This window comes from Tursiops truncatus, chromosome 18 (genome assembly GCF_011762595.2).
Source record: "Tursiops truncatus isolate mTurTru1 chromosome 18, mTurTru1.mat.Y, whole genome shotgun sequence".
NCBI classification, from domain to species: domain Eukaryota; kingdom Metazoa; phylum Chordata; class Mammalia; order Artiodactyla; family Delphinidae; genus Tursiops; species Tursiops truncatus.
The window spans coordinates 24,126,258-24,153,960 of NC_047051.1; the positions used below are offsets into that span (position 1 = coordinate 24,126,258).

The window sequence follows — 27,703 nt, forward strand, 5'->3', positions numbered from 1 at the left end:
AGCAAATTCTTAAAACGTGGTAAAAAAATGAATGATACAATATGACATATGATATTTAAAAAGGGGAGAAATGACGATAAAAAGGAAGCTTTGCTTCTCACACCATTTCATGTTAAAATCTCAATTGCAAATGATGCCTAAAGGTAAGTTATCAATAACTGAGAAGTTCTACCTGACCATGATATCTATACAGCGTCAAGTAATTACATAATAAAATTTAATTTAAAGCCAAATATTCTAATTTGGTTTTAGATAACACAGCATCTGAATATTGCAGAATGTCATGAATAATTATTTATTAATGCTTCTGCTGATGCCATTTGTATATTTTTTTAACATAGTAAAAAATCATTTTTTTCTATACCTCTCTTATAAATAAAACAGAAACAAAAAACCAAAACAAAACAACAGAAATCCTGTAGGAAGCAAGCTCTTTTTAATGAAACAGTAATTGGTAGAATGAAAAATAGCAAGCAGTGCAACACATGCATAGAATTAACACATTTTGCAATTAGACGTCAGTCACATCTTAGCATAGTTGAATTTTTTCATTAGATGTAAATTTATCAAGCAGAATCATGTCAAAATATAGGAGAAAAGCAGGTTGATACACATTGGCACTGTAACCCACATTTTTTAAAGAATATGACTTCATGCATTAGTGGTGAAAGACTCATCAGTGTTTAGGTTTCTGGACTGGACCAACCTGTCTGATGTTGGAAAGGATAAATTGTCCTCATACAAATCTCCTTCTAAAGCAAGACTGCTCCAGCTACTGCTGTTACCATTACTGCCAGAGGAAGAAAAGAACACAGCTGAACTAGCAAATGAATGGTAAAGACGACCCTGGTTTTCCTTGGAACAGCATGCGTCAGTGGTAACAGCGGATGTTCTGAAGCTGCCACAGTGGGTGCAGCATCTGTGCAGTTACGTAAAGACCATCGCTGCCACTGTACAAGGTATTTGACAGCTTCAGAGATTTGGGAGTTTTCTTACTTGTCCTCAAAAGTTCACGAAAATTATTCTAAATGTGTATTTATTTTACAGATTAAGACAATGACTTTTAGGACAGTAAATGAATGCATGAACTGAGAAGTTTCACAATGAAATTACTGTCTATGGCAAAGCTTAGGATGTAATTTGTAGAAAGCCAATGCTCTTCAGTTTGGATAAAGTTTAAAAACAAAAAAACCACAGGTTAACATTCTCTCAAGTCTTTAGTTAGTGCAAACAGTGATGGGCCAGGGTGGTGGTGGAGGATGGGGAAAGGGATGGGATGGCAGACACCAAAACACAGTCCCAAATAGACCTTTTCTAACTACTGGGAGAAAAGCTGTCTTCTGATTTTAAAATACTCTTATTATGTCAATTACCTTCATTTCATTAATTATGTATAATTCAGTAGGTGGCAAATAATATACATTTTCTTCAGAATATTGAATAACCAAGGTCTAATCAAGCATTACACCTGTCTGATCAGCCAGTCACTGACGCCACACAGATACCTTCTCACGCTGCCTAATCAAAAGAAGAAAGCAACTACATTCTACAAGTGCGGCAAAGCGCTACAACACAAAAAGCAACTGCGTTCAGAAACAAAACTAAATTCAGTTCTTCAGATTAAAATCTAAACATGCAATTTAAAAAAATTCTAATCATTAAAATAATTAGTAAGCACACATTAGTTTGCAGTGATAAGCAGCTATATTTTCCCATATTAGGCTAGACAATTATAAAAATTAATAGTCACACAAACCAAAATTTTGGTTCTAAAAACTGAATTAACATAAAATCATCTTTCATGCGTCAGTAAATGTTGACAAGGTTACCGAAAAAGGGAATGACGATTTAAAATTCTAAATACTTTCCAGGCCATCTCAATAATTAACATATCCATATTAACTCTAGCACCATCACATTGTCACAAACCATAATGCATTACAGAATAAAAGTTAAAACTGATCAGTGTCTTTTCGACATTATGTTCCAACAAATATAGATCTATTATAAAACCATTAAACCAACCAGAGTTTTTGCCCATGTAGTCTGTTCCCAGACAAACCAAAAATGAGAAAATATGGAAATACAGAATGGATAGACAGCTGTGAGCCGAAGAGAAAGAGAAAATTAATGATCTCAAACACCATATTTACTTCTATCAATAGAATGATTATCTAAGCACAGGAAAAAATTACAAAATTAAAATTCTTACCCATTTCCACACTAAAGCCATGTATCTTAAGTGTGGTCTCTGAATCTTAAGTGTGGTCTCTAAATCACTTGCTTTAAAATACTCTGAGGGATTTATCAAGCCTACAGAATCTTGGGACCCTCCAATGACCCAGGGAATCTTAATCTCTGGGAGGCGAGCACACCACCAACCCTGGATGAGCCCCACTAAGTTTTTCTTTGTGCCTGAACCTTAAGGCCACACAGCATCATTAGTTCTTATTAATTCTATAGTCAATTAAAACCACAGGTGTTTTTCTGACAAAAGGCTATCAAGTCAGGTTTTCCCCGTCCTGAATTCAAATAATTAATTTTCTGAACCTAAATGCATTTACCTAGGTTAAACATTATTAGTTTAGCCTCAGCCTGATTTGGTCTTTTTGAACCTTGGTTCTGTTAATGGGATTACCTTTTCATCTTTGTTTTGAGTCACTCACAAATACTAAGTGTTCTACACCACTAATAAAATAATGCTGAAGGGGAAGAACCAAGGACAGACCTTGGTAGGCGCCTCCCGCTTTTCATCAAATTAGATAACATTCCATATCAAGTCATTCAACCAGCTACAGTCCTCTTAATGCCACTAGCCTCTAACCCTTGTTCTCCGACTTTAATACCAGGATTCTGTAAGCAACAATGTTAACCCCCAACTGAAATTCTAGAAGCCTGCTTCTCAAAGATGAGAGAAGAATTTAAGTGTTTAATATTCTACTCTAAAGTTATGGGAAGGGCCAAATGATGATCTGTGACATTACCCCCACTTCCTGCTACCAGTTTTAAAGACTGCCTTTTTGGATTTAGATTTTGTAAAATACTGGTGGTTTACATCACATTTTAAGAAACTATGACAAAACAGATACTTTAAAAAATATTAATATTTACTGGTTAATCCAAGCATCAAACAAAATACTCTGAGATGATGTGTTCTAACAGGTGAAAAGCCGTTTAGGCCTTAACAGAGTTAAGCAGCTTCTCTGCTGTTCTAACAGGTGAAAAGCCATTTAGGCCTTTACAGAGTTACGAATATAAGAAACAACTGTTATAATTAATAAAATATTCCAAAACTATTTTAATGAACAAAGTTAACTGAGAAAATGATATATGAAGTGACTTTTATTGTACAAAACCATGTTTTTATAATGGGTTTATGTATTTTCAGTCATTCAAGTATAAATTGCTCAAGTTACAGTGTTCCTGAAAGGACAAGTAAGGAATCCTTCCCCCAAAAAGATACTACTTTCATGTCAAGAAAATTACAGGGCCATTTCGATGCCTTTTACAGATAACTGTTCTTTTTCCTATCCTTTAGCGAAAAAAAAAAGTACCCTCTTTAAAGTGAGAAAGAAAATTTTTTCCTCAAAAATTCATGAGAAGTCCAAGTAAAGCTTAAAGGGTATAGAATTCAAATGTATGAAGTATTTTTCAAATCAACTATTGGCACATTCAAAGAAAATTAGCTCAGCTAGTTATTGTATTTAATAAATGTCAAAACCATTAGAAATATACTGTCAGCAATAAAATACACTTTGAAAATAACAGATTTTCAAATTCAGAATTTTAAAATCTAACTCAATGTAAATTTATAGCTTACTTCTGAGGTCTGAGTACCTGAACTATGTAATTACATGCAAAATCATAGTCACCTTTCACTTAGATGATGAAAACTACTGCTTTCATCCTGGTGTTCATCTTCAAAACTTAAATTGGACCAGCTACCAGTGCTGTCATCACCAATACTGAGATTCATCTGCTGGCTACCAAAAGACTCAGTTGACCGAAAGTCTTCTATTTCTTTTGGACTGGAAAAAAAAAAAAAAAGTAAGGAAGAAAGAAAGAAAGTCCAAAAGCAACAGATTCTGAATTATAGGACTATCCATTGGATGATAAAGATGACAAAAACAAGAAGTGATATTCAGGAGCTAGACCAATGATCCATCTAACCCTTGGTTTGTGTCTGCTAATAAAGACACTCGGCAGGAGAGCATACTAACTTCAAAGTTAGCTGAGGCACCTACACAACATCCCTAACTCATCTTGTTCATCTATTATGGATCCATCCCAAGCACACCATTTATTTAAATTCTCTTTAAAGCAGTTCATATTTTCAACTGGGACCTCTATGAAGGAGCACAAGTTCCTAAGTTTTTGTAAGACAGTATTTTATTTGTACCAAAAATTACCCCTTTTCTGGCTTAAGAACAAAAAAAACGTAGTCCAAGAAATTCTAGTACTGTCAAGCCTATAATCAAACTAGCCAAATCTCTTCAAGATTTTGAGCTTGGATCATAACCTCTCTCATTTTTTCTCAATGAAAAGACATTCCTATTTTTAGCCCATCTTCACAAGGAATGTCATTCACTGTTCAATTACTGTATTTGTCCCTTCTACATTTTATTCTGGAGTAACAGTTTAAAGTGATATTTTAATTTTTTATTGAAGTATAGTTGATTTACAATATTAAATTAGTTTCAGGTGTACAACACAGTGATTCAATATTTTTATAGATTACACTCCGTTGAAAGCTTTTACAAAATAATGGCTATATTTGTTTCCCTGTGCTGTACAATTTATCCCTGTTGCTTATTTTACACATAGTAGTTGGTATCTCTTAACCCCATACCCCTATCTTGCCCCACATTTTTAAACATGAAGAGGGAAAATGCTGGTCTTCTGGTCAAAATCTTCTAGTGGCTTCTCGTCAATCAAAATAAGGGTCCAAATCCCTATAACACACGTCAGGTGTGACAACCTCTCATAACCTCCACTGGTCTCCTACTCTCCCTGGCTCCCTTGCTTTAGCCACACAAGCTTCTCTGCTGCTTCCCCAACATGCACAGTCCCACTCCTTTGCCTGGAACCCTGTTCCGTGTGATTCCCACTTACCTTATTCTCTCTCCACCTTTGGCTCTTTGCTCAAATGTTACTATGTCAGAGCAGCTTCCCTGCTACCTACTGAAAACTGCACCGCACCCCACCGGCTGCTGCCCACTGCCACCCCCAGCACTAACTCCCTGCATCTCCCTATTTTAAGATGACCAAGAAAAGAGGCAGTGCTTGTCATGGCTTTGACAGAAGCTACTAAAATATCCGGCATTATCGTGTGGCTTAATTAAATTCCTCCTCAAGAAATGTTCTCTTTCTGTGAGACTAACAAAAATAATCCTACAAACTGATAACACAAGATGGTCCTGATGTTTTCCCAGGGAGGAAGAAGGTTAAAAGTGAATATTTTAACTAAGGCGTTAGTACCGCTGAGCACAAGACACGGTTACTGAAATGCAGAACACTGCAGGACCATCAGAAAGAACTGTCTCCTTAGATGGTGGCCTATCAAGAGGAGTGATGGCAGGGGTGGAAGTATCTGGAGGATTTTTGCTTTCTTCAGAGCACTCTTTTTAAGAAAACTTACCTTTGTGAACAGAAATAAAAATTTAATCTCACAGTAGTACATTAACATGGTGATACTCAATATTTGCTGTACAAAATTCTCCAGCTGATTCTCTGATTCAGCTTTACCTACTTCACAGCTTTGTAAACTTGGGTACAAGGTGATTATCCACGCTAAGCCACACCTTCCAGCTCAGTAAACGGTTCATACCTTCCTTCCCTCAAGGGGCTGTTGTGGGATAATGAGACAGTGTCTATGAAAGTAACAGGCAGGCTATAAAACGATACACAAGTGTAATAGGGAATATTTTTTGTTAATTTAGGATTAAAAATAATCATATCTTGCTGAACAGGACCTAAGACACAAATGATCGAGTTAACTTTTCCCTTCATCTCAAGACCCGAAAGAAATCGGAAACTTACCTGCTAACGGCCTGACCAACATTCCTCATCGCCGACGTCATTATCTCAGTAGTGAGGCTTTCAGCAAAGATGACACCGTCCTGTCCGATCCCACTCTCAGCTGCCAAACTGGTACTGCTCAGCTCTCTCTCTGCCTTTTCAATCGCTTCTGCAACTATCTTCTCAGCAAGCACTGTCTTCTTATCAAGATCAATGTGAATTTGAGGGACATCGAGACGAAAAACCCTAGATTTCTGGTAGACGTTGCTAAATTTTGAATTAGAAACTGGCTTACTACCAGCAAGTGAATCTGGTCTGGGAAAGTGTGGACATGAATTTCCAGTGCAGTCATGGAGCTCTTTCCCGTCACAATACCTGCAAGTCTGACTTACCAGAGGCGACAACTTTTCTGCATAAGTGACCCTATCGGCCGCTTTTGTGGTCTCAGACACGTGGAAGACTGCAGATCCTGAACTCAGCTCTAAAGCGTCATCCACTACTTTGCTAGCGTACTGTTCTACAGCTGGAACAACAGTCTCTCCGTAACCACGCCCACTCAAGCTGCCGGTGCTGTGGGAAAATCTGTGATTTTGTGAGGAAGGCTGAAGAGACGCGGGAAATTCTGGCTCGAAGTGAGACTCGGCATCTTCGTCGCATCCATTTTTTTCATAAAGGCAAGAATCTGTTAAGGATTTTGGCAAGCCAACTGCAGATGCCGTCAGCTCTCTTTTAACATCTCTTGTAATGTTGTGAGCGAGAGAGGCGGAAAAACTATACAGTTCCAAGCACTCATTTCTGCACGTATCCCGTGTCCATTCACAAGTCGGGTTTTTATGCAGGTAACCTCCACTTATTTTACTTTGTCTTTTTTTATCTACTCCTTGCTGGTGTTCTTTACTTAAGAAGAGTAACAGTTCATCATTGGTTTTCACCTGTGAGCTCTGCACAGGGAACATTTTTGAGTTGCACTTCATTGTGGCTGTCTTAGATGCTTCTTGTAATCCTGACTTAACAGACCGATAAGCAAGTCTATTGGCATACTGGTCCATTATTAACTCACTATCACCACCTTCCTGTTTTAGTATTTGGATAACGTGACCTGCGTACTCATCTGTCACACTTTCGCAGCTGGGATACTTGTATGTCAGACCTGACAGACAAGAACTTGGTGGTAATGAAAGAATAAACGAATCTACTTCTCCTGGGTGTGCTACAGCCTCTATATCCGTCTTCTCTTCTGATCTATAATCTTGGTCACTATCAACATAACTGTTCCTCTTCTGCCTGAAAAGCATACAACTTCTAACTTTTGCTATTCTCTCAGCTTCTGTAATGACTTCCGCTGCCATATCACCTGCAAAATTGCATAATGTTTGTAAGTTTTCATCTAAGCAATTTAAAAAAGTAGGTGATACGCTTCTTTGACTTTGCACATTTAAGCAAGGGCTTTTAACCTTGGGTTCTTGAATTATTTTATTATCCAAGTGGGAAGCTGCCAGCTCGGTTGCAAGAGAAATGATGTGTATTGCTAACGCATCTGCAAACTGCACTTTCTTCCCTGAGGGCTCTGACTTCACGTCCACTTCTGGCTGCTCTTCATCTTCACTACTTTCAACTTCTTCTGAGAGAGATCGCATGAGTTTCAACATGAACTCTTCTTTTTCTATAGTATTTTGTTCATTTTCAGACAAACTGCCAACAGACGAGTTGTGAGGTGTAGAAGGTGGTGTGGCAGGTGCAAATTCTTTTGCTAATTCCCCCTTGAGCTTTTTGGTTAACTTCTTGATATCCCATTCAGAAGCAGCCTGGGATGGGACTAGAGGAGTTGATGGAGGAGTATCAGGTATCACATTCCCGTCTCTGATTTTCTGTTTATCTTCCACGTGCAAACCATCTGCACATGTGAGCACTGGGGATGAGAAACTATGTGAATGGGCAAAAGGGTTCTCCTGCCCCAAAGGCAAGGGCTCAAGTGCTGTATCATTCAAACTATGCTTTTTCACGGATCTGTCCTTAGCAGTTTCCTTCAAATCAGGTTTCTGACCTGCTGCAGTTGGACAAGGTGGTAGTGTCTCTAAAGAAAATCCATGAGCCATATAACCTTTACATTCCAGAACACAATCCTTTCTTTCTGAAAGTGAACAGTGAGTTAAATGATCTTGAGCGTCAAGAAACTTGGGGAAATTTTCCGAGGTCAACCGTGACTCATCTCCAGGAACAGGCAAGTCTTCCTTGTGGAGTCCATTTTTATCTGCATTTGGGATCACTGATTTGCTTTTGTCTATGGAATGTTTAACAACAGATTTAGATAATCGGTCAGCAAACATGTCCTTCTTGCTAGCCTCACTCTGTTGCAGTGTTGCTTGATCACAGTGAAAAGGAGGGGTTTTTCCCTTTACTGTTTTAGTTAAACAATCTTTGTGTTTATCCACTGTTTTTGTAACTTTGAATGACGCCACTGAATCTAAAGTTTCATTTACTATTGCATGCACCACTGCCACAGAAAAATTGCTAATAATCACAGGATCACTTGTTACTTTTGAAGAGCTTTCCATTTCAATATCATCATTCGTTGGTTTAACATCATTCTGGTTACCCGGATGGTGTTCTGAAGGTAAACAAATATTCCTGAGACAAGCTACCTCCTCTTCTTTGTTTTTTGTGCCAACCCCTGCTTGGGTAGAACCACCATTCAAACTACTATCATCAGATGATGGATGAGACTTTGCCTGATACATATTAGATGAAATATGATATGGGAGAAGGGCACCTCCTGCCAAGGGCACTGGTATAGAAGTAACAACTCCAGAAGTACAAAACAAGGCCTGTTGTACTGTGTATTCCTTTTTATATTCCTGTATTGGTTTTGTCACCATAATTGTTTGACCATTAAAAGTAGGGGAAAATGTAGAAGTCTGTGTCGGTGGCACTACATTTTCTGCACTCACATACTTAATGTTATCTGTGGAAACACTGACTGCTGCCTTTGTTGTGAAGGTCACGTCAACCTGAGACAGCTCAATGAACGCTTCCTGTATTACAGATTCAGACAAATCTTTTGCATAGGACTTCACTACTTTGTCTTCATAGTCAAATGACCGACGCTGTGGAGATGCAGGTGTTGGAGGATACGAAAACTGACACACTTCCATGATGCCTTCAAAAACAAGTTCTTCAGCAAGATCTGCAGCAAACCTAGCAACAGTGTTTGTGAAGATCTGCTTCTTTACATACTGTAAATCTTTTAGAGCATTTGCAAAAGCTTCACTCACCAAAAAGTTAGCCAGACCACTAATGGCACGTTCTTTCAACGAAAACGCACGCTGCCTTCTCAGTTCATTAAATGCCATCTGAAAAACGGATGATGTCAATTTCATGGCTAATTGGCACAAAGCATTGGTACATGAAAAGACTCCTTTCTGTAAGTCTTTAAATGCACTGCCAAAACTTTTCTCCACAAGATCTGCTGCAAACTTCTGAATGCTATCCTTAATCACTGAGGATTTATTTTTAGATTTACTTTTTTGATCAAGGCTTCCACACTTAAGAGCTACCATTTTATTTTCTCCCTTTTTAATACTATTAATGTTGGATGTTGCATTTGTATGTTGGGTATAAAGAACCGAGCCCAGTACGTCACATGAAAGGCTATCTGCATAATCTTCATAGGTATAATAAACAGAATCATGATTTTCATGAATCCTATCTTCACCAATATCTGTTTGGCAAAAACATTCAGCAGGGGTACAGCCTCCAAGAGGACTGAAAGCAGAGGATCGAATAGGGCTAAACAAACCACTGTCTTCCCCTGATGCCTTCACTGGGCGGGGAGAATCTGGAGCATCACACAGGTGACTGTAAGGGGATTCTGGTTTACGAGGAGTTGGCTTCTTAACATTAGCTGGGAGAGCTGGACGATCAAACTTGAATTTCTGAGGATTCATAGTAGTGGTTACAGAACACAATTTTTCATGTTTGTGCCCTTTCTTGTGTGACAGCTTCCCTATGGCAGGATCTTTTAGAAATGGACAAGCAGACTCCAAAGTTTGTTCTAGTTCATCAAACTGATCAAAACTATCGAAAAACTCACTTACTTCTGAGTCTGAATCCTCAATATCATCCTTCATCACAGGAATTTTAGGTAACTCAAGTTTTGCTTTTAAACTTTTTTGATATCCCTCTTCATCCAAGAAAATAACAGGACTTGGACTTGAGCATTCAGATTCAGACGAGTAGGCAGGAGAAGAAGAGAACAACTGTTTCTGCACATCAGCATCGCTATCTTTATCTGAAGCAGCAGAGGACCTATAGAAACTCCTTTGGACCCAAGGCTCAGAAATTGATGTCGTGACTGAAGCTTTCACAGAAGGCAGTTCTTTATGTCCCAGAATACTTATTAAAGAAGCAGAAGGTTTAGCCAATGACTTCTGCCACCCAGAGCCAACCAGAACCCTGAAATCACGGGTTTCTAAACGGTGACCAGAAATAGTCTGTGAAGCAGCATCACACTGGCTCCTTAGTGCAGTAATGTTTATTCCTACAGGGAAAGAATAAAATGATTATTCTTGAACAGAATTTTTTAATTAATGTAAATCAATGGGAATAAGTAGACTTGAAGCATGAGATATTTGTTTGTACTGTGTCTTCTACACTATGTTGTTTAACAGATTCATCCCAAATCATACTTAAAAGCAAGTACATGCTTTATTTTACCCCACATCTGGGAATACCTGGTCTACAGAATGCCTAGTACACTGTCGCATGTTAGAAACACTAACATTTAGGTGACTCTGCCAGCTAAGTCTACTCAAATTTGAACTTAGGCATGTTCCAAACACTTAATGTAATAAGGGAAACAGTACTTGAACAGTACTACCTAAATAAGAAGAGAAAGAACAAAACTAAAAACCAGGTAACGATGAACTTAAAATCACAAGGAAATTAATTCCTCCATCAGAAAAAAAGATTTAGATGCTTAAACTTGATCAAATTTCAAAATAAATTTTAACTGAACAAGTCTGCCTTAAAACTTTTAAACCTGAACTTTACACCTTAATTCTCTATTTCAAGAAATAAATCTAGTAAAGAACAAACCATCATTATATGGCTTTGAAGCCTCTTCATCCTCTAAGTGCTCAAAGGCAGTGACAAAGTCATCTTCGATGGAAGATACTGACTGGTTAGTATCATCATCATCTTCATCAGTGGCCTCAAGCTGGCACTTCTGATGCAAACATGTGTCCAGGGTGTACCTTATACCCATAGCATATTTACTTAGGAGATTAAAGAGAAAATCAATTCTGAGTCTTGGTAATGTAGATGACACTCTCATGACACAAAGCATTCCAGGATGATGACTCTTGGGAAAGATAAAAGATGATAAGAATAATTTTAATTTCAAAATATATTATACTTATAAGACATATTACCTGGAAATGAAGCCTAGAAATAACATGATTCCATTTAAAGAAAAAAAAAGAAGAAGAAAAGAAACACATGCATCCTGAAAGGCTCCCCAGTTTTGTAATGTTTAATTCTTTTCCTCATTCTTTCTCTACAATACTTCTCACTTCTCACTCTTTTTCTCCCATCTTTCTCTTATCCAGGTATTCAAATTCTACCTATTCTATCTCCTTAAATGTTAGAGAACTTGCTATCCATTCCTTTGACAATTATGTTTTCCTGTATTATTGTACAGTCCTGTGATTTTTATTTAATCATTCACCTAGTTCACCAACTACACTGTAAACTGCTTGAGGACAGGAACCAGGTCTTAGTCTTTCTGTATCCTATTTTCCTGTAGCTTTTAGTACGATACCACATTCTCTCCTATCATAAAAGAATCGTCCCCTCCTTTTACCTAAATTCCCCTAGTATTTCAGTTTACAATCATGTTTATAGCTTTGATTAAAAATAAAAGTTGCCAGATTTTTCCACACATATTATTTTTAAAAATGTAAATATTGACAAATGACTTACTCAAAAAACTAGAAATTAGATAAAATAGCTAATCACCTCTTGTATCCTAGCAAATAAAACAAAGTAAATATAAATGAAAAATATAATTAAGGAAATGAGGAGAGCAGTTCTACTTTTATCTGTAAATCTCATAATGAACACAGTGGTATTTTATACTTCAAGGAATAAGTAATTCAAATTTTAAATATACTAATAATTCAATTTTCAGGAGGGAAAACATGCAATTCATTTTTCTTTGAGGTATTAACAACAAAGTTAACACTTAATAAAGAACTAAAAGCTCAATGTCACAAAACTAATGACCTCTCGGAAATGATGACATTTTTGTTTATAAACAAAGAACATATCTTCAGATATCCATTTTACATGGAATTTTTTAAACAAGAAAATGAGTTAAAGTATGTTCTCTAAAACATACAGCACAATATTTACAAATTTGAAACTGGAAATAAGAGGGAAAAATTCCTATGACTTATACACAGGTAGCAGTTCAAGAAATCCAGAAATAATCAAATTTTAGAAAAAAAATTAATATGTACTTGCATACCACTTACAGAGCCTCACACATGGAAAATCTAATTTAAAGCTATGACCAAAATTATTTTACCCTTCAGTGATTTCAAAGCTTCTTGAGTTAGATTTCTTATGAATCATATGTCCTTGAGATGGCATTAAACAAAAAGAAACTTCACCCAAGCATTTAAAAGTTTAATACACTAAATCGAATGTCACTGTAAAATTTGCCAACAAAAACTCATTAGAAATAATATATAAAAGTTACCTGGTTTAGAGGACCAGTGTTTATATCTGATGATTTATTTATATCCTTCATACAAATAATTTCATTTTCATTTAGACTGCAGAAGTGCAGTGAATTCAGAAGATCTGGGAGTTCCAAAGAAACTGCAGCCGAATCCTAATTTAAAGCAATAACACAATAAATAACACTGCAGCCTAACACTTTTGTTAAAGTCCCTACAATGCGGCCTGACAAAAAAATCATAAGGTCTACTGGTTAATACATCTTCCACTTCATAATAGTTAACATACGCAGTTTACTGGCCACAATTTTTTAAAAACTCAAAAATAAAATGTACTAAAATATTTTAAAATGACTATTTCTGTAGCCTTTTAAACATAATGATACCAAGCTATAACAAAATTTTACATGGTTATCTCACACATCCACGACAATTTAGGCATTTAATAGTTTTTAGCTGCAAATGTCAACCTGAAGTCCTAAAGTTTAACCATGGAATTTTTCAAATGGGATTCTTGCCTATAGAATATACTTCCTTGGAGCTTAAGTTACATATTTATAAAATCCAAGTCTATTTTTCTGCCTTTCCTCTCTAAGGTATTATATCAGACTTTACTGAAAATTTTATGAAGATGTAAAGGGAAAGGAACTGCCTTTGTTTTTCTTCTCATTTGCCCTTCTTATGTAACTGTTTTGCCCAGTGAAAAGAATAATTAACATCTTTGACCCTTCACAGAGTATTTTCCTGGTTTTATCAGTAATTCTTAAAGAGGAAGTAGAGTATGAAAGAAATATTCTGGATACTTCTTTCAGCCTTACGTTCTCGGGACTGTATCTTCTCTCGTGCCTTCTGTCTAAACTATTTCTTTCAGGCAAGAGCACAATCAAGACACACAGCAGAGTTTTCATTCGTCATCACCTGATATGCATTGTCTTTATAAATAATGCAGTGTTGCTTCTTCTACTAGGAGATGCTTTACTGCCACAAAAGGGAGCACGGCAATCACAAATTTTAAGAAGCAGTACGAGGTGAAAAAAAGTACGCCTACCACATCGACACGAGCTTCAACTCCTCTTCACGTAACTGTGAAGCTTTCCTTTGCTGATCCTAATCTCAACTGTCAGTCCCTTTATAAATACCTGCCTAAATCAAACAGGCTAAAATTTTTACACTGGTTAATCACAACTTTTTACAAATTTTATCTTTTAAATTTAACTCTATCTCAATTAAAAACGTAAGAATATGACTGTTGGAGCTAGATTATAAAAACATCAAAATAAAAAAAATAAATCTTTCATTCTACGTTATGACAATGGAGAAAACGTCAGCCTGTGGTTTGCAACCTTCTCAGATAAGTGACTTTTGTGGTCTCTTAACCTAAAACTGCTTTCTGTCATAACAAGAATGCTCGGTGAAAACACTGAAAGTGAAAATGTCCAAGGCACATTCAAAAATTGATCTCAAAATGTCATCTTTGAACTTTAAATAGGAATGATAACAGAAGAGTTTAATGTAAATTTGGGGCTAATAAGGCAAATTTTCCATGCTCTTAAAATTTGTTCCACATAATCTCTCAGGGCCCTTTCCAGTTCAATAAATCGACCATACCTGTATATGAGCAGCATCTGTTTCTTCATTAAAACCTAGAAATGTGACCTGAATAAAAAAGGAATAGAGATCCATTAAAATTTTAAAGTCTTATCTCAATCAGACGGTTGACAGAGCTGAGAAACAGAAAAAAAAAGCACACAAAGCATTAAAATGCTGCTGTTGTGAACAGGATGATTAATTTTTTCAAAGATGATCACAAAGTGTTTTCACCAAATTTGGCTCCAGAATTGAGGCTCCTAAACCTCCCCCACAGCCACTTCATTGGCCAGTTCAACCAATTCTAGTCCCCAATCGTCTCTCACATGTGCCCACTTCTCTCCATAGCCCCTGATGCCACTTCTCACCTGTGCACCTCCAATCCTCTCCCACCTGCCCCAGGAATTATCCTGTCATTTCCCTGTCGAAACCTTTCCAGGCTTCTCAGTGCAAAGTCCTAACACAGGGCCCAAGGCTCTGGCTTAGCTGGTGCCTTCAACTTTCCCTCACTTTCATTCATACACATGGGCCCCTTTCTGGGTCCAGAACACGCCAGGACATTCTTGCCTAGGGGCCTCAGAGTGGTGCCCTTTCAACCCGGATCTCTATTCCTTGGATGTTTACATGCCTAGCTCCTCCTCATTCTTTAAGTTCCAACCTGAATGTCGCCTCCTCAGAGATGCCTTCCCTGGGCAACCCCAAGGCTACCTCCTGATTGACTCTTTGGGATATCATCACTTTTTTCCTTCAATGCCTTTACACAGAGATTTCTCTGCAAAATTTTATGTAAATTAAATTACTGAAGAAAATCTAATGGCCTGAGGAAATGTCACATTATTAAGTAAAAAGGACAAGTTACAGAAATATGATACGGACTATGCACACAATTTCAATCTTATTTTTAAAAACATATGCATGGAAAATAATACTGGACGATAATACACCAACTTATAAGCAGTGATTAACTCTCAGTGCTGGAATTATAAGTGATCTTATTTTTCTCTACTCTTTTCCCCCATGGCGTTTTCTTTCTTAATTCACAGGATTAATGACAGTCATTTTCTTTCTTATGCTTTCAGTATTTCTTATTTTTCTATATAGATGATGTACACTTTTATAACCTGAAAAAGTATTATTTTAAAAATTTATATTCCCTTTATGTCTTTGACATCATAAGGAGAAATTCTGGCCACTTGAAGATAGACTAGTAAACTGTCTACTAAGCAAGTACTGTGACTAAAAATATGAAGCATTTAAATGGCAGCAATATGGATAATCACTTCTCAAGAATTAATGGAAAACAGCATAGTTGAAATACAAAGCAACACTCAATATACTTTTGATCTCTTTCTGATAATTAAAAAGCAAGTCAGAATCTTAGATTATTCCAGAATCTTTATTCTCATTAATTATGGGTACCACTTCACAGAAACGTTACAGTTAATTTCCAGGTGCCTAGGTAAGTTATTAACCTGCAGGAGCTGTCCCCTCACCTATAAAACTTAAGGTAACACACCTCCTCTCCCCCAGTTGTGAGGATTAATTAGATAATGTGAAGGAAAGTGCCTAGCAGCACATCATAGGCACTCGATAACAAAGAGACACTCAAATAACAAGTTTCCTTCCTTTCTTCAAAAAGATACTTGGAGATATCTATAGCCTAAAATGAGAAAATCCTTCTGCTCTTTCAAGTTTCCTTTTACTGAATACAAAAGAGAAGATAAGCTGGCATAGGGTTTTGAAGGTGCCAGCAGAAGTCTGAATTTCCCATTGATTAAGGAATGTGGGCTCAGAGGGGCACTGTGTAAGCAACTAGAGAGAGACGGCTGGAAAACTGTTTGAGGGCAGAGGACACAGAAGACTTGTCACGCTTGGCAACAGCTGAGGATATTAGGAGTGTCTTGGCTTTACTAAAATAAAGTAAAAAAGGCTAAAAAAGAGGAGAACAGCCAGTGCCACAGCACTGAGCTGATACAAAAAGAGGCACAGGTCAGAGACCATTACAGGGTCTGAAAGGTGTGCTCACCATCCTATAGAACTATTTCAAATACAGTTTCTCAAGGAATATGAAAGAAAATCATTCCCAAAAATAATAATCAAGATTTTTTATTAGAACCCTGATTTCAAAAAAATTTTGTAATTCACATATTTATTGGTTTTGAGCTTCAATGGCCCAATACCCTATCTCTCTTCTTTGGTAACATAAATGTATTAATGGACTATGGCAATATTGTTGAAAAAACTTTACTCCTTTTTATAGTAATAAATTCAAACAAAGGCTGGAAACGCTGATGCAACAGAGAAATAGATGAGCAAGTAGTCTATCGTATCCTTAAGTGGTAAATATCCTAATTTCAAAATAAACGTACCACTACTTTTTGATTTTGAACCAAGGCACTGAATTTAAACAAGAAAACAATAACCCAAAAATGAATATAAGAAATAAGTATACATTTTGTTTCAGAATAGAAAATTTTAGTATGAAAGTCCCAATTACTGAACATAGCAGAAATCATCTAATATAGTGCTGTGTGTCTAATGAGTGGTCGGTAATGCCTGTGCACTGAATTAAATGTGCTCATTGTAATACACTAATGTTAGCAGGTATTTAATATTTAGAACAGGTACTTCTCACACATGTATTAATGTGCAGAGATTTTAGGCATTCTAAAAATAGACCATGCAGTTCTACAAAGCTACATGAAAATACATTGTGCTGTATTAGGAAAAGGTTAGTGTAATCTGTCAAACCTCAGTCAAACTGGCATGTTCATCCTGCTTTAAACAGTCCTCTGCTGATACACTGCATAGCTCCTTCTCACTCTGCAATAAAGACTTTACGGACTGGAACACATCTTCACTGAAGCTCTGAAAATAAAAGATATTCTTAATTTACTTAATTCTAAGACAAGGTAAAAAATCCTGGTGATGGATTAAATGAAGCGTCACTAACTTTCCAATGGATATTCACTGTATATGTAACAGATGTAACAGAACTCAACTCAGCTGAGAGAAGAAAGAACAAAAGGCTAAAGTAGAGCTCCACATGTTCAACACACACATACCACAGCCCAGTCACTCAACCTATTGGAGACCACGAGGTCCTCAGCCAGGTTCTCTCACACTCACCCTGCACTAAAACCTAACAGATCACATAACTGATTTCCAAGTCATTGGGAAAACAGGAGCAACAATTTATATAAGGAGATGATGTGGAAGCTAACAGTAAGGTATGCTAACAACGTGATGACTCTCATAACAAAGTTGGAGATGGAAAAAAAGAAAGATATGGTAACTCAAAACACAGCTTTTCAGGGGTCTTAAAGCAGCTGTATGATGAAATGAAGGAAGGCATTCCAGATTGGAAAGAGAAAGATGTCACAAGTGCAAAGAAACAGAAGGAGGAAAAAGTTACATTAAAAAATGGGTATTAAATTTGGACATAAACAGAACATTAATTTCTCTCTACCTTCTGATTTGTTGATCTGCTCTTCTATCAGCAATGTCCTTACTCCCCAATGTTCCCCTGTAGAAATCCTACCCATCCCAAGACCTGTGAAGATTTTCCCACCCCTTAGTCATAATAAATCTCTTAAGTTCCTACTGTACTGTTTGCACATGAAGATCATTTAACCTAGATCACAACATATTATAATAACTGCTTTCATATATCTGTCTTTCTTACCCATTAAACCAAATTACTGAGGTCAGAGATTGTCTTTTACTCTATTTACTTCCCCAGATTTCAGTGCCTCACATACAAGATGAACTCAATTAATGTTCGCTAATTTTAATAAATTAAAAATGAGTGGAAATCTTATCCAAGAGAAGGGATACAAATATGAAATCAAAGAATTAAGAAAAAATGCAATGTTATATTTGAACTTTCAATATGAACTCAAGATTCTTCAGATACATGTCCTACCTTTTCCCACTGATACACCATAGAAGCAATGGCCCTCAGCAGCAATGAGCATACCCAGCACACAGATTTTGATTTCTAAATACCATTCACCAATTAAAAGAACTAGATCCCCCTTGACAGAATGGCTGGTTCCAGGTCTGAGGCAGAAATGTATGAAGTGTGGCTGGGACATCTTATTGTGAAAGAATGCAAGGACATGCAGATTAACTGGGTTATTTCAAAAGAACACAGAAGCCAACTTGAAGGAATTCCCATTGGCCAAATTTGGGATAATCTGAGCATCAAAACATAAAAATGATAATGGAGTATAACAACTGAATTAAAAAAAAAAAACTACAAGTCCATTAAAAGAGACAGATAAAAAGGGGGGGGATTGGGGGAGTGCGCTACTTTACATTAGAATGCTGGCTAACAGATATGAACAGAATGACAAAATTTAAAAACTCCGTTTGTAACTCCCTCCAATGTAATTACTGACTTAGGAAAGGATCACCCATTACCCTAATCCACTGGGTTAAAAGTTATTGGGGAACAAGATACACTGTTTTGCAACATCACCTTACAGATTATTTATTAATAGTGTTAATTACAAAGGGATTATGTGTCTTTAGATTGGAGATATCTGGTGGTTACAACTTATCTACCTGGTCAAGCCTGGCACTAACAATATGCACCGCCTAATCTGACAGAGTGGAATGACCATGACATCATCTTTGAGGTGTTCCTGCTGAACCGAAACACAGGGAAAAACAAATGAACTCAGAATATGGGAATGTTCTACAAGATAACTGGTACAGACTCTTCCAAAGATTTGCCATCATGAGAAAAGAATCTAGACCATTGAACTGGAGGAGACTGGGGGAGACCAAAGAAACACAATACCCAAACACAGAGTGTCAACCTCGCTTAGATCTTAGATGAGAGACAAGGAAAAAGTAACAAGGATATTTGAGACAACTGGGGAAATCTGTGCATGGATTGCATGTTAGACAGTGTTACTGAATTAACGATTTCCTGAGGGGTGGTAATAATGATGTTCTTAAGAGACACATGCTGATATATTAAGAAGAGAAGTAAAATAATGTCTGTAGCCTACTCTCACTTGGTTTCAAAAGGGAAGTGTGTATATATGTACACACACAGAATGGGTGTGGCAAAATGTTAACGGAGAGTGATTCTAAGTGAAGAGTATATGTGGTGTTTATTGCACTGTTTATTCCCCCAATACCTGAATATTCAAAAGTTTAAGTGATTCATTAATGAGTGGAAGTTTTCAGGCTAAGATATGAACATGAACTGAAAAAAGGAAAAAATATGAAATGTGAAATCTGAACATGAGCAGTCATTATAAACTCATGACAGTGAAGGAACAAAGGGCAGATCTTGATTTCTAAATACTATTCAGGGGTTCTTTGGAGAAATAGCCCGTTCCGAGGAAGGTAAAGTAGAAAGTGAAACTGGGTCAGTTTTGTCCTAGAAAGCAAGGAAGCAATCAAAGAATTATGAGGCCGTGCATAACACACATACACATCAACAGTATATAATATAATATTTACATTCATGTATTTTTATCTAAAAGGGTTTCCAAGTATTCAAGTGAATTCAAACCAAATCTTTATCATGGGCCTAATATAAATAATGGTCTGAATAAAAAAGACATGAAATTAATAGCATAAAGTTTCAGCTGCAGCCTAATTCCTTATCTCAGGAATATATTGGGAAATTCAAGTCAAATAGGTAGGCAGGTAGTATAATGTCTGAAGAACAAGATCACTAGCTCACTACTATATTTTGTATATATATATTTCTTAGTTCTAATTATTAATTTAAAGCAATCAGTACAATTTAAATATTAATTTAAAGCTACGGGTCCAATTGCTAATCTGAAAAAAAGTCACAATATACTCTAGCTTACAGAAAGAACAAATAGAGAAAATAGTTTTTATTGTACTTTTTTCAAATTAAAAAGGGGACCTACTAAGTTTAAAGGTACCTGGAAAACACATGGGGCATATTACTTAAAAGTGTAATTACTACACTGTTCCAAAATAAGTTTACTTTCTGTTTTCCAACTCCGCCGGCACCTTTCGATTTGACAACCACTCTCTTCCAGTTAGCAGTCAAATCCAAACATTTCTCAGATCTCTGAAGAAACGAGGAAATAAATGAAAAGGCAGGCCTAGCAGCTTACAAGAACACTAACAATTAGAAGCTGGAAAGAAGATGTGCAAAGGAGACAAGTGTTATCATAAGAGAGAAGAAAAGAAAGAAGCTGTAACGAAAGAAGTCAAAGGCCGTCTTAACATGTAAGGACTTGTCAAGAGTGTCATATAATGCAGAAGATGAAGCTAAAAAAAGGGTTCACCAAGACTGCTGACCATCCCCCAGTATTCATCCTTCCTTTCTGCCTTTAAGTAACACCCCCCCACACACAGTTTTAGCAAAGACAAAAATGTCAAGAAATGAAAGGGTAACCAAATCGTCTCAAGGGAGGAAAAGAGAGAGGGCTCTTCCTCAGACTAGAAAGCAGAGACGATCAGGAATCACATTTAATTTGCTCACTACTGATTATCCAGCCAATACCTAACATGGGGCCTGGCGCATAAGCAGCAGTCAAATTTATATTATATTTGCTGAGTGAATTAATGGATGGTAATATACATCTTTATAAGAAACGTCACACCTGATGCTTACACTGCTAAAAAGAAGAGAGGAAACTATCGGCTGAGAAGAAATAGGGAGATGTGATCTTTGGGAAATAAAGTTCATTGTCTTCATGATTTCATATCACTATTTTCATATATGCCAATCTTTGCAGTATTTTATCATTATTCATTTCAATAATAAGATTCATTTTAAAAACAAGAATACCATAGCATAGCTGCTTAACAAGACTTCGACGTCAAAAAAACTGATCAACATTTTTATTAAAACTATCACTAAAAGGAATCCAATACAGTGAACTTACTTTTCTGACAGATGCTCTAGTTTTCATGTGACTGTTTCTGAAAGTCTGGAAGGTCGCCATAACTATATTGCTGTTGTAGGTAATCAGTGAAGAGCTACTCCACAAAAGACCTAAAGAAAAAATATTAAAAGAAAATAACTATTTTATTGATCTTAGTGATTCAAGCAAGCATTTTGTGCTAACTTTTTTAAATTCAGTCATTTACAAAAAAAAAAAAAAGAATTCTGAGACGTAAAAATTTATTAAGCAATCCAACATGAATATTTGAAAAATACGAATATTGGCACCTTAACGAGATACCAAATTATTACAAAAATCTTTTTAGGTTCAAAATGATTATAAACTAGTTTATCCATATCTAGTCAATCTCACTGCCCTTTTTTATTACAAATAAGAAAATATTTGAAAGCCTCAATAAGAAATATTTCAAAAGCCTTTTAAAAATCTAAAGCAGAGAACGTCACAAAAAGAATCTCAGCCTTCTTGCCTCCTAAAAGTCACTCTATCCCTACAGCAACTGTGAATGCTCTAAACATTCTTATTTCTTGGGCAGAAAGGTTTAATAACAAACAAATGAGAATACGAAATCTGTACATATCAAATAAAATCAGATAAAAACAAAGCCCTTATATAGGAATCTCAACAGCATACCAATGACGAGAGTTCAAAAACATCCAAGTTAAATGATTAATACTGTAGTATTTAAAACACATGCACAGACATGTGTTTATACACACACACATACACATCCTCCTTGGGAGAAACTCTGAAACTAAGTCTCAGCTTTTTATCAATGCTTTAATGAAGTATCTTTTAGAGCTTAAATCAACCTGGGCATTAACCACTCAATATCCACATTTGACCACAGTAACTTGTCCCTTCATTCAAAATCTACTTGCACTACATGCTATAGATACGGAGGAGAACAAGGCAAATATAGCCCATTTGGATCAGAGTCTTACAAGGAAAATGTTTTATTACAGTAAAGGGCAGGAGTGAGAACTGAATACTAAATCACTGAACAGTAAAAAAATTGAATCAATAAAGATTTGAGAAATGGCTAATTAGTTTCAATCAAACTGGTCTTCTCAAGAATTACCTAGTTGAGGTTTTCAAGACATTTACTTAATATCAATTTATACTATGAAAACATTTATAGGCAAAACCACAACCTAGTCCCCTGCAGAACTGAAAAAAAAAAAAAACCCTAAATTTTAGTGGAGTTCTAATTTTATATTCTTCCACAACAGAGATAAAACTAAGTGTGTGTGCAGGCAGGCACACACATGCACCTCCCTTTAGAGATTTCTATATTCTGATTTTTCACAAAGAATTCTTTTTTAGACAAAAAATTCCTATTCTATTCTGAACTAAGAAAAATCCTAGTGGTCTCTTTAACAATAAAATTTGATTAATGACTGGAATTGCAGCAAAATTGTCAGGCAAGGGAGGTCCCGATAGCACAAGATAAAGAACCATACACCAGGATGCAGAAAAGTAGCATTTGTGTCCCTGTTGTACCTCTCATTAGCTTTGTTTCCTCTAGGTAAATTGCAATATCTCTGCATCTGTTTCCTCCATGTATATTACATAGGTGTGTATGATGTATATTACCTCGATGTATATTACCCTACTTACTGGACAAGTTTATTGTAAGAATCAAATGGAAAATTTAGGGGAGGCACTTGGGAAACCATAAAACATAGGTAAGAGAAAAATTAAATATTTACTTACGGACCAAAATGATCAAAAGGACCAAAATTCTCAAAACAAGGTGTAAATACACAGGTCTATGTAACCAAGGCAAGAAAATAATTCTTTTCTTTGTCCCAGGCCAAGTCACTCTCCTTTTTTTTTCAGCTGCCAAAAACCCTCAGGGGCAAGTGGACTTGCCTCAAACTTCACATAAAACATATAAAACATAGAGGCCAACACAAGGGTGCCAGCAAAGTGAAACACTCAAATTCATCTCCTGAGTAAACCGGCACCACCTTTCTGGAGGGCAATTTTGTACTGCATGTCAGAACCCTGAAAATATTCCTATCCTATGACACAACCGTTCTATTTCTGGGAATTCATCAAAGGAACTGATGCTCCTGGAGCAGCGAGGGTTCTAAGGAGAGTTTATAATGCACCAATTGCTGTGCTAAGAGATTTCCTTGCACATCTCATTTAATCCTTAGGACTGGCAGAGCAGTACTCCAGTTCTACCGTGAGAAAAACAGAGGCAAGAGGAAGGGGTTAACAATTCACCAGGCCCACACAGTAAGCAGCAGAGGGCTGAGATGCAAATCCAAATCTTCAAATTCTAGCACCCAGGCTCTTACCCTCTTCTCTATAGTGTATATAAGCTTGAAAAGCTGTTCACCACACTTCGTAATAGAGGGAAATAAAGAAGCACTCTAGATGCCAGAAACAGGAGAGAGACTGAATTACCTAGAGTGCAGTCCCACAATGCCAGGAGGGCAGCCATTACACACAACTTGGAAGGACAGAGGACCAGCACACAGAGCATCTTTACTTTCTCAGACCCCTAACCTTGCAGAGAGGGCGGTGTTGGGAAAAGAGATGAGAGACAGCAATGACCTTTGCAGCTGCTGACTAAAGTCAACAAGAGCAAAGATTAAACTCGAACTCACTGGAGGCTTCACCAGGCAAGAAACTACTGACCCATTACCTCACCTGAAGGTGGAGGTGCAACAGGCCAAGCCCTAGGGAAGAAACAGTCACAGGGAAGTAGGGGAAGATCAAGGGGCTCTGATACAACATCCCGGATCTGACACCTCAAGCTACCCCAGTTCATTACCTGCAATATTCCTGAACAGCTGACCTAATAGAACACCCTTTTCAAAGCTGAGTACTAAAGAATCCGGTATGGACCTATGAAGAATCATTTAAAAACAAAACAAAACAAAAAACCACATAAGAGATATACTAAAGAAAGAAAAACACTCCAGACAAATATACTCATGCCACCTGAAACTCACATTATCTGTTTTTAGAATAGTACCTCAGAATTTATATTAATAAAAAAGAAACTAAATTTAATTCCACGTTTACACTCGCTTCACTCATTGAAGAAAAATACACTTACTGAATCCTACTCCATAGCTTTGTGTTCAACTTAAAACATAAGTAAAATATTAACCTCACAAAGAAAAAAAACCTATGAGAGAATATCTACGCAACAGTCCATAAAAGTGGATCCGGCATGAGATGACATGACTCATACTTCTGATAAAGCAAAGAAACAAAAATCATCTTTGAAAAGATACAAAGGCAGATGGGGGGAGAAAGTAACACAGTAGAGTTCCCTCACCATCTTTTATAATTAGAGAGAATGCAGTTTTAGACAGATTTCACAAATGGAGCAAAAATAGAGTATTTTCCCTTGGAACACCTTTATGTTACAATAATAAACTTTTCACTTAACGCTTTTTTGTTTTGTGTCCCATTCTTGGTGAGTAAACAAGAGTCCTAAATAGGGAATAACTAAGGGTGTTTCCCTAGAGTCAAATAAATTAAAGTGAACCTGGATAATTTTTTAAAAAGCAGATCAGAGGCAAAGTACAGATGGGCAACGCAGACAACTGAAAAGTAAGCTGCTGGAGCTCAGGAAAGCCACAGGATATAAAAACACCACCATAAAATAAATGAAATCCCCTGAGAAGCAGCAAAAAAGCAGAATAGATATTACAACCAAGAAAGTTTTAAGAAATATCACAGAACGTAAAAGAAAACAAATGAAAGATAGAGAAACAATTATAAACAGTAAACAGGTATTGGACACTTTGAATATATTACACCTACCCCTTTGATCCTGCGATTTCACTTCTGAAAATTTATCCTACATGTGTACTTGCACAAAATTCACAAAGATATATGTGAAAGAATATTCACGAAAACAAAAAAGGATGAAAAGCTAAAGATAACCTAGAAGCCCATCAATTCAAATAAATTATAATACTTTCATATGACTATTACCCAGCTGTTGGAAAGAGAGCAACACATACTGATGTGACAGCATGTCCACAATATATTAAGGGAAAAAGCAAGTTACAGGACAATGTAAATAGTGTGCTCTCTACTTGAGATTTTTTATTTTTAAGATTATATACACACACAACTGACACTCGTGTGTGTGTCTGTACAGGCCTAGGAAATACTATGATAGATATAGACTAAACTCATGATAGTGGCCACTTGTGACAACTAGGATTTTTTTTAACGTCCTAAAATGTCAAATACCTATAATATGGAAAGATGATAGATTATTAAATAAAATAAGGCAGCTTCCAGCATGTTCACATTATCCCATTTTGTGTAAAACCTCTATGACTACATGTGTGCATTTATATAATACATGCAATATAAAAGAGAACATACACTAGGTGGGTGTAAACATTGGCTTTATCTGGGTAGATGCAATTATGTGTTTCTAGATGTGCATAAATTCTTTTATAATAAGAAAAATATTTCCAAAGTCTTTCCTCTCCTCTCCTCTGGCCTAAGTACTCAGGTCAGCATCATATATTTCTTGATCTTTTTTTTTACCATGAGCTAACAGAGCCAAGGACTCTCTGAAATTCCTTCCTAGTCCTCTATCGACAATACTGTCCTATTTTGACCCTCCTCCTCCTGCACTAGTTCTCTGACTTCAGTACCTGTATGGATCAGCTTAAATCTATTACCTCCCTCCAACAAGATCTGAATTCAGGAAGTCTACATGGAACCCAGAAATCTGTATCTTTTACAAGTACCCTATGTGGTTTCTGACTGAGAAATAGCTGTCTATCTCTTTAGCCATTACATTAGTCTCCTTCCAAAATTATTTCATAACTCGTTACTCAATGACTAATAATTCTAACCTCCCCTTTGGTACTCATTTTATTTAGTCTTCCAAGGATATTTTATTTCTACCTCTGGTTTAACTATGCAAATAACTCCCCAACATATATCTCCAGTTCAGTTCTTGCACCTGAGTTTCAGTTCCTTATACCCAATTTTTATTAGATACTTCCAAGTAAATATCCCAGTTACTCCAAAATCAGCATGTTCAAAAACTGAATAAAACTTTCCTCTCTAAACAATCTCCTCCTGTTTTCTCTGTATCAGTAACACCCAGTAAACCAGTCAAGCCAGTAGGTCTTTCCCTCAGTCACTACTGACTATCACATCTAGTCAATAACCAAACCCTAACCCATCATCCTCCTAAACTTCCCTCAGATGTACCCTCTCCTCCATCAGCTGAACTGCTACTTACTCTTCACACATCAGTTCAGGGACCTCCCTTCTTGAGAACGCTTGGCTCCTCTCCTGTATCCCTCCTTGCCGGAACAAGCAGCCACCTCCTTTATGTCCCCACAGCGGTTTGTCCTTTATTCCTTTGACGCCATTGTTTGCATGCTTCCCTCCTTTTGTGAGTTTTGAAGACAAGTGTTTGTTATTGTATTTGTATTCTAGCACAGTAAGCATTCAAACGTCCGCTGAATAAATAAAAAGCAATTATTTTTAAAGAGCAAAGCTGACCTTTAAATGTTGGAATGGACACGTCTACATTTAATGAATTATTTGTGAAAATATAATTAAAAGTTTCCAATAATTTCTACTTTTATAATATTTATAACAAATGCTCCAAGTACATATTTTGGCCAAATCCCAAATGTCCAAGTGTTAAAAATATTCTGTTGAATATAACTAAACAGGGCAAAATATATGAAACATTGCTTTTCAAACATCAGACGAGAGACAACGCAAGACTATGATCCCTGAGAGAAGAGAAACACTTCCAGGTCACAACACAAGGAGAGGAAAGCTAAGCAGTCTGCAGTCTCACCGAGCTGCAGAAACAGAGGTCGTAGTTTGGGAAGGCCAAGGTGGTTAGAACTTGCAGGGCAGATACACTGGAGGGAGAGCTCAGAAAGAGTGAGAGCTTTAGAGATCTGCAGGTGGGCTTCCCTAGGGTCCCTGACCGAATGCTGATCTGTGCCGAGTAGCTGAGGTTGGGGAAATAACGACTAGAGAGCAGTGGGCCAAACAATACCTGGAGCCAGACAGGGCTTGGGAACAGTCCGCATTCCCACCAACCAGAGTGGGAAAACTTTGTAATGTATCAGGTAATGGATGGACTCCTCAGAAGGGAATTGCTTGAGTTGAGGAACTAAGTCAGCACTACAGGGAAGGCTGTTCTGGACTCACCCTAACAAAGCTTAAAGGCGAGCCTCAAAACAACCCAACAGATTCCAAATGACCAACCTATTAACCCCAACTGAATCCAACACTCCTAAGGATTACAACAAAACTGAGCGAGCAACAGCATAAAATTCAGTGACTGGCACACAGTCAAAAATTATCAGGTACACAACAGAGGAGAAAAATATGACCCATAAGCAGGAGGAAATAAGTCACTAAGTGCAGCTCCAGAAATGAAAGAGATGATGGAATGAACAGAAAAGATGTTAAAAC

At 36.8% G+C, this 27,703-nt stretch overlaps 1 protein-coding gene across 5 annotated transcripts in view; it reads right to left on the reverse strand.

Moving 5' to 3' along the window:
- The window catches only part of AKAP11 (A-kinase anchoring protein 11), a 48,876-nt gene that overhangs the window by 15,061 nt on the left and 6,112 nt on the right, over positions 1-27,703 (reverse strand). For 2 of the 5 annotated variants that reach the window (XR_004523003.2, XM_019936491.3), the window contains exons 2-10: positions 26,502-26,652; positions 21,239-21,348; positions 17,097-17,213; positions 14,367-14,414; positions 12,779-12,913; positions 11,113-11,377; positions 6,040-10,555; positions 3,873-4,028; positions 707-790 (exon numbers count right to left, since the gene is read on the reverse strand). Coding sequence is in view for 4 of the 5 variants with exons in the window: in XM_019936491.3 (XP_019792050.2) it covers positions 707-790; positions 3,873-4,028; positions 6,040-10,555; positions 11,113-11,377; positions 12,779-12,913; positions 14,367-14,414; positions 17,097-17,213; positions 21,239-21,298 (5,381 nt within the window). In the remaining variant the exon portion in view is untranslated. The remainder of the gene's footprint in view (positions 1-706; positions 791-3,872; positions 4,029-6,039; positions 10,556-11,112; positions 11,378-12,778; positions 12,914-14,366; positions 14,415-17,096; positions 17,214-21,238; positions 21,349-26,501; positions 26,653-27,703) is intronic. The other 3 variants (XM_033843457.2, XM_019936492.3, XM_019936493.3) reach the window with 2 other exon arrangements.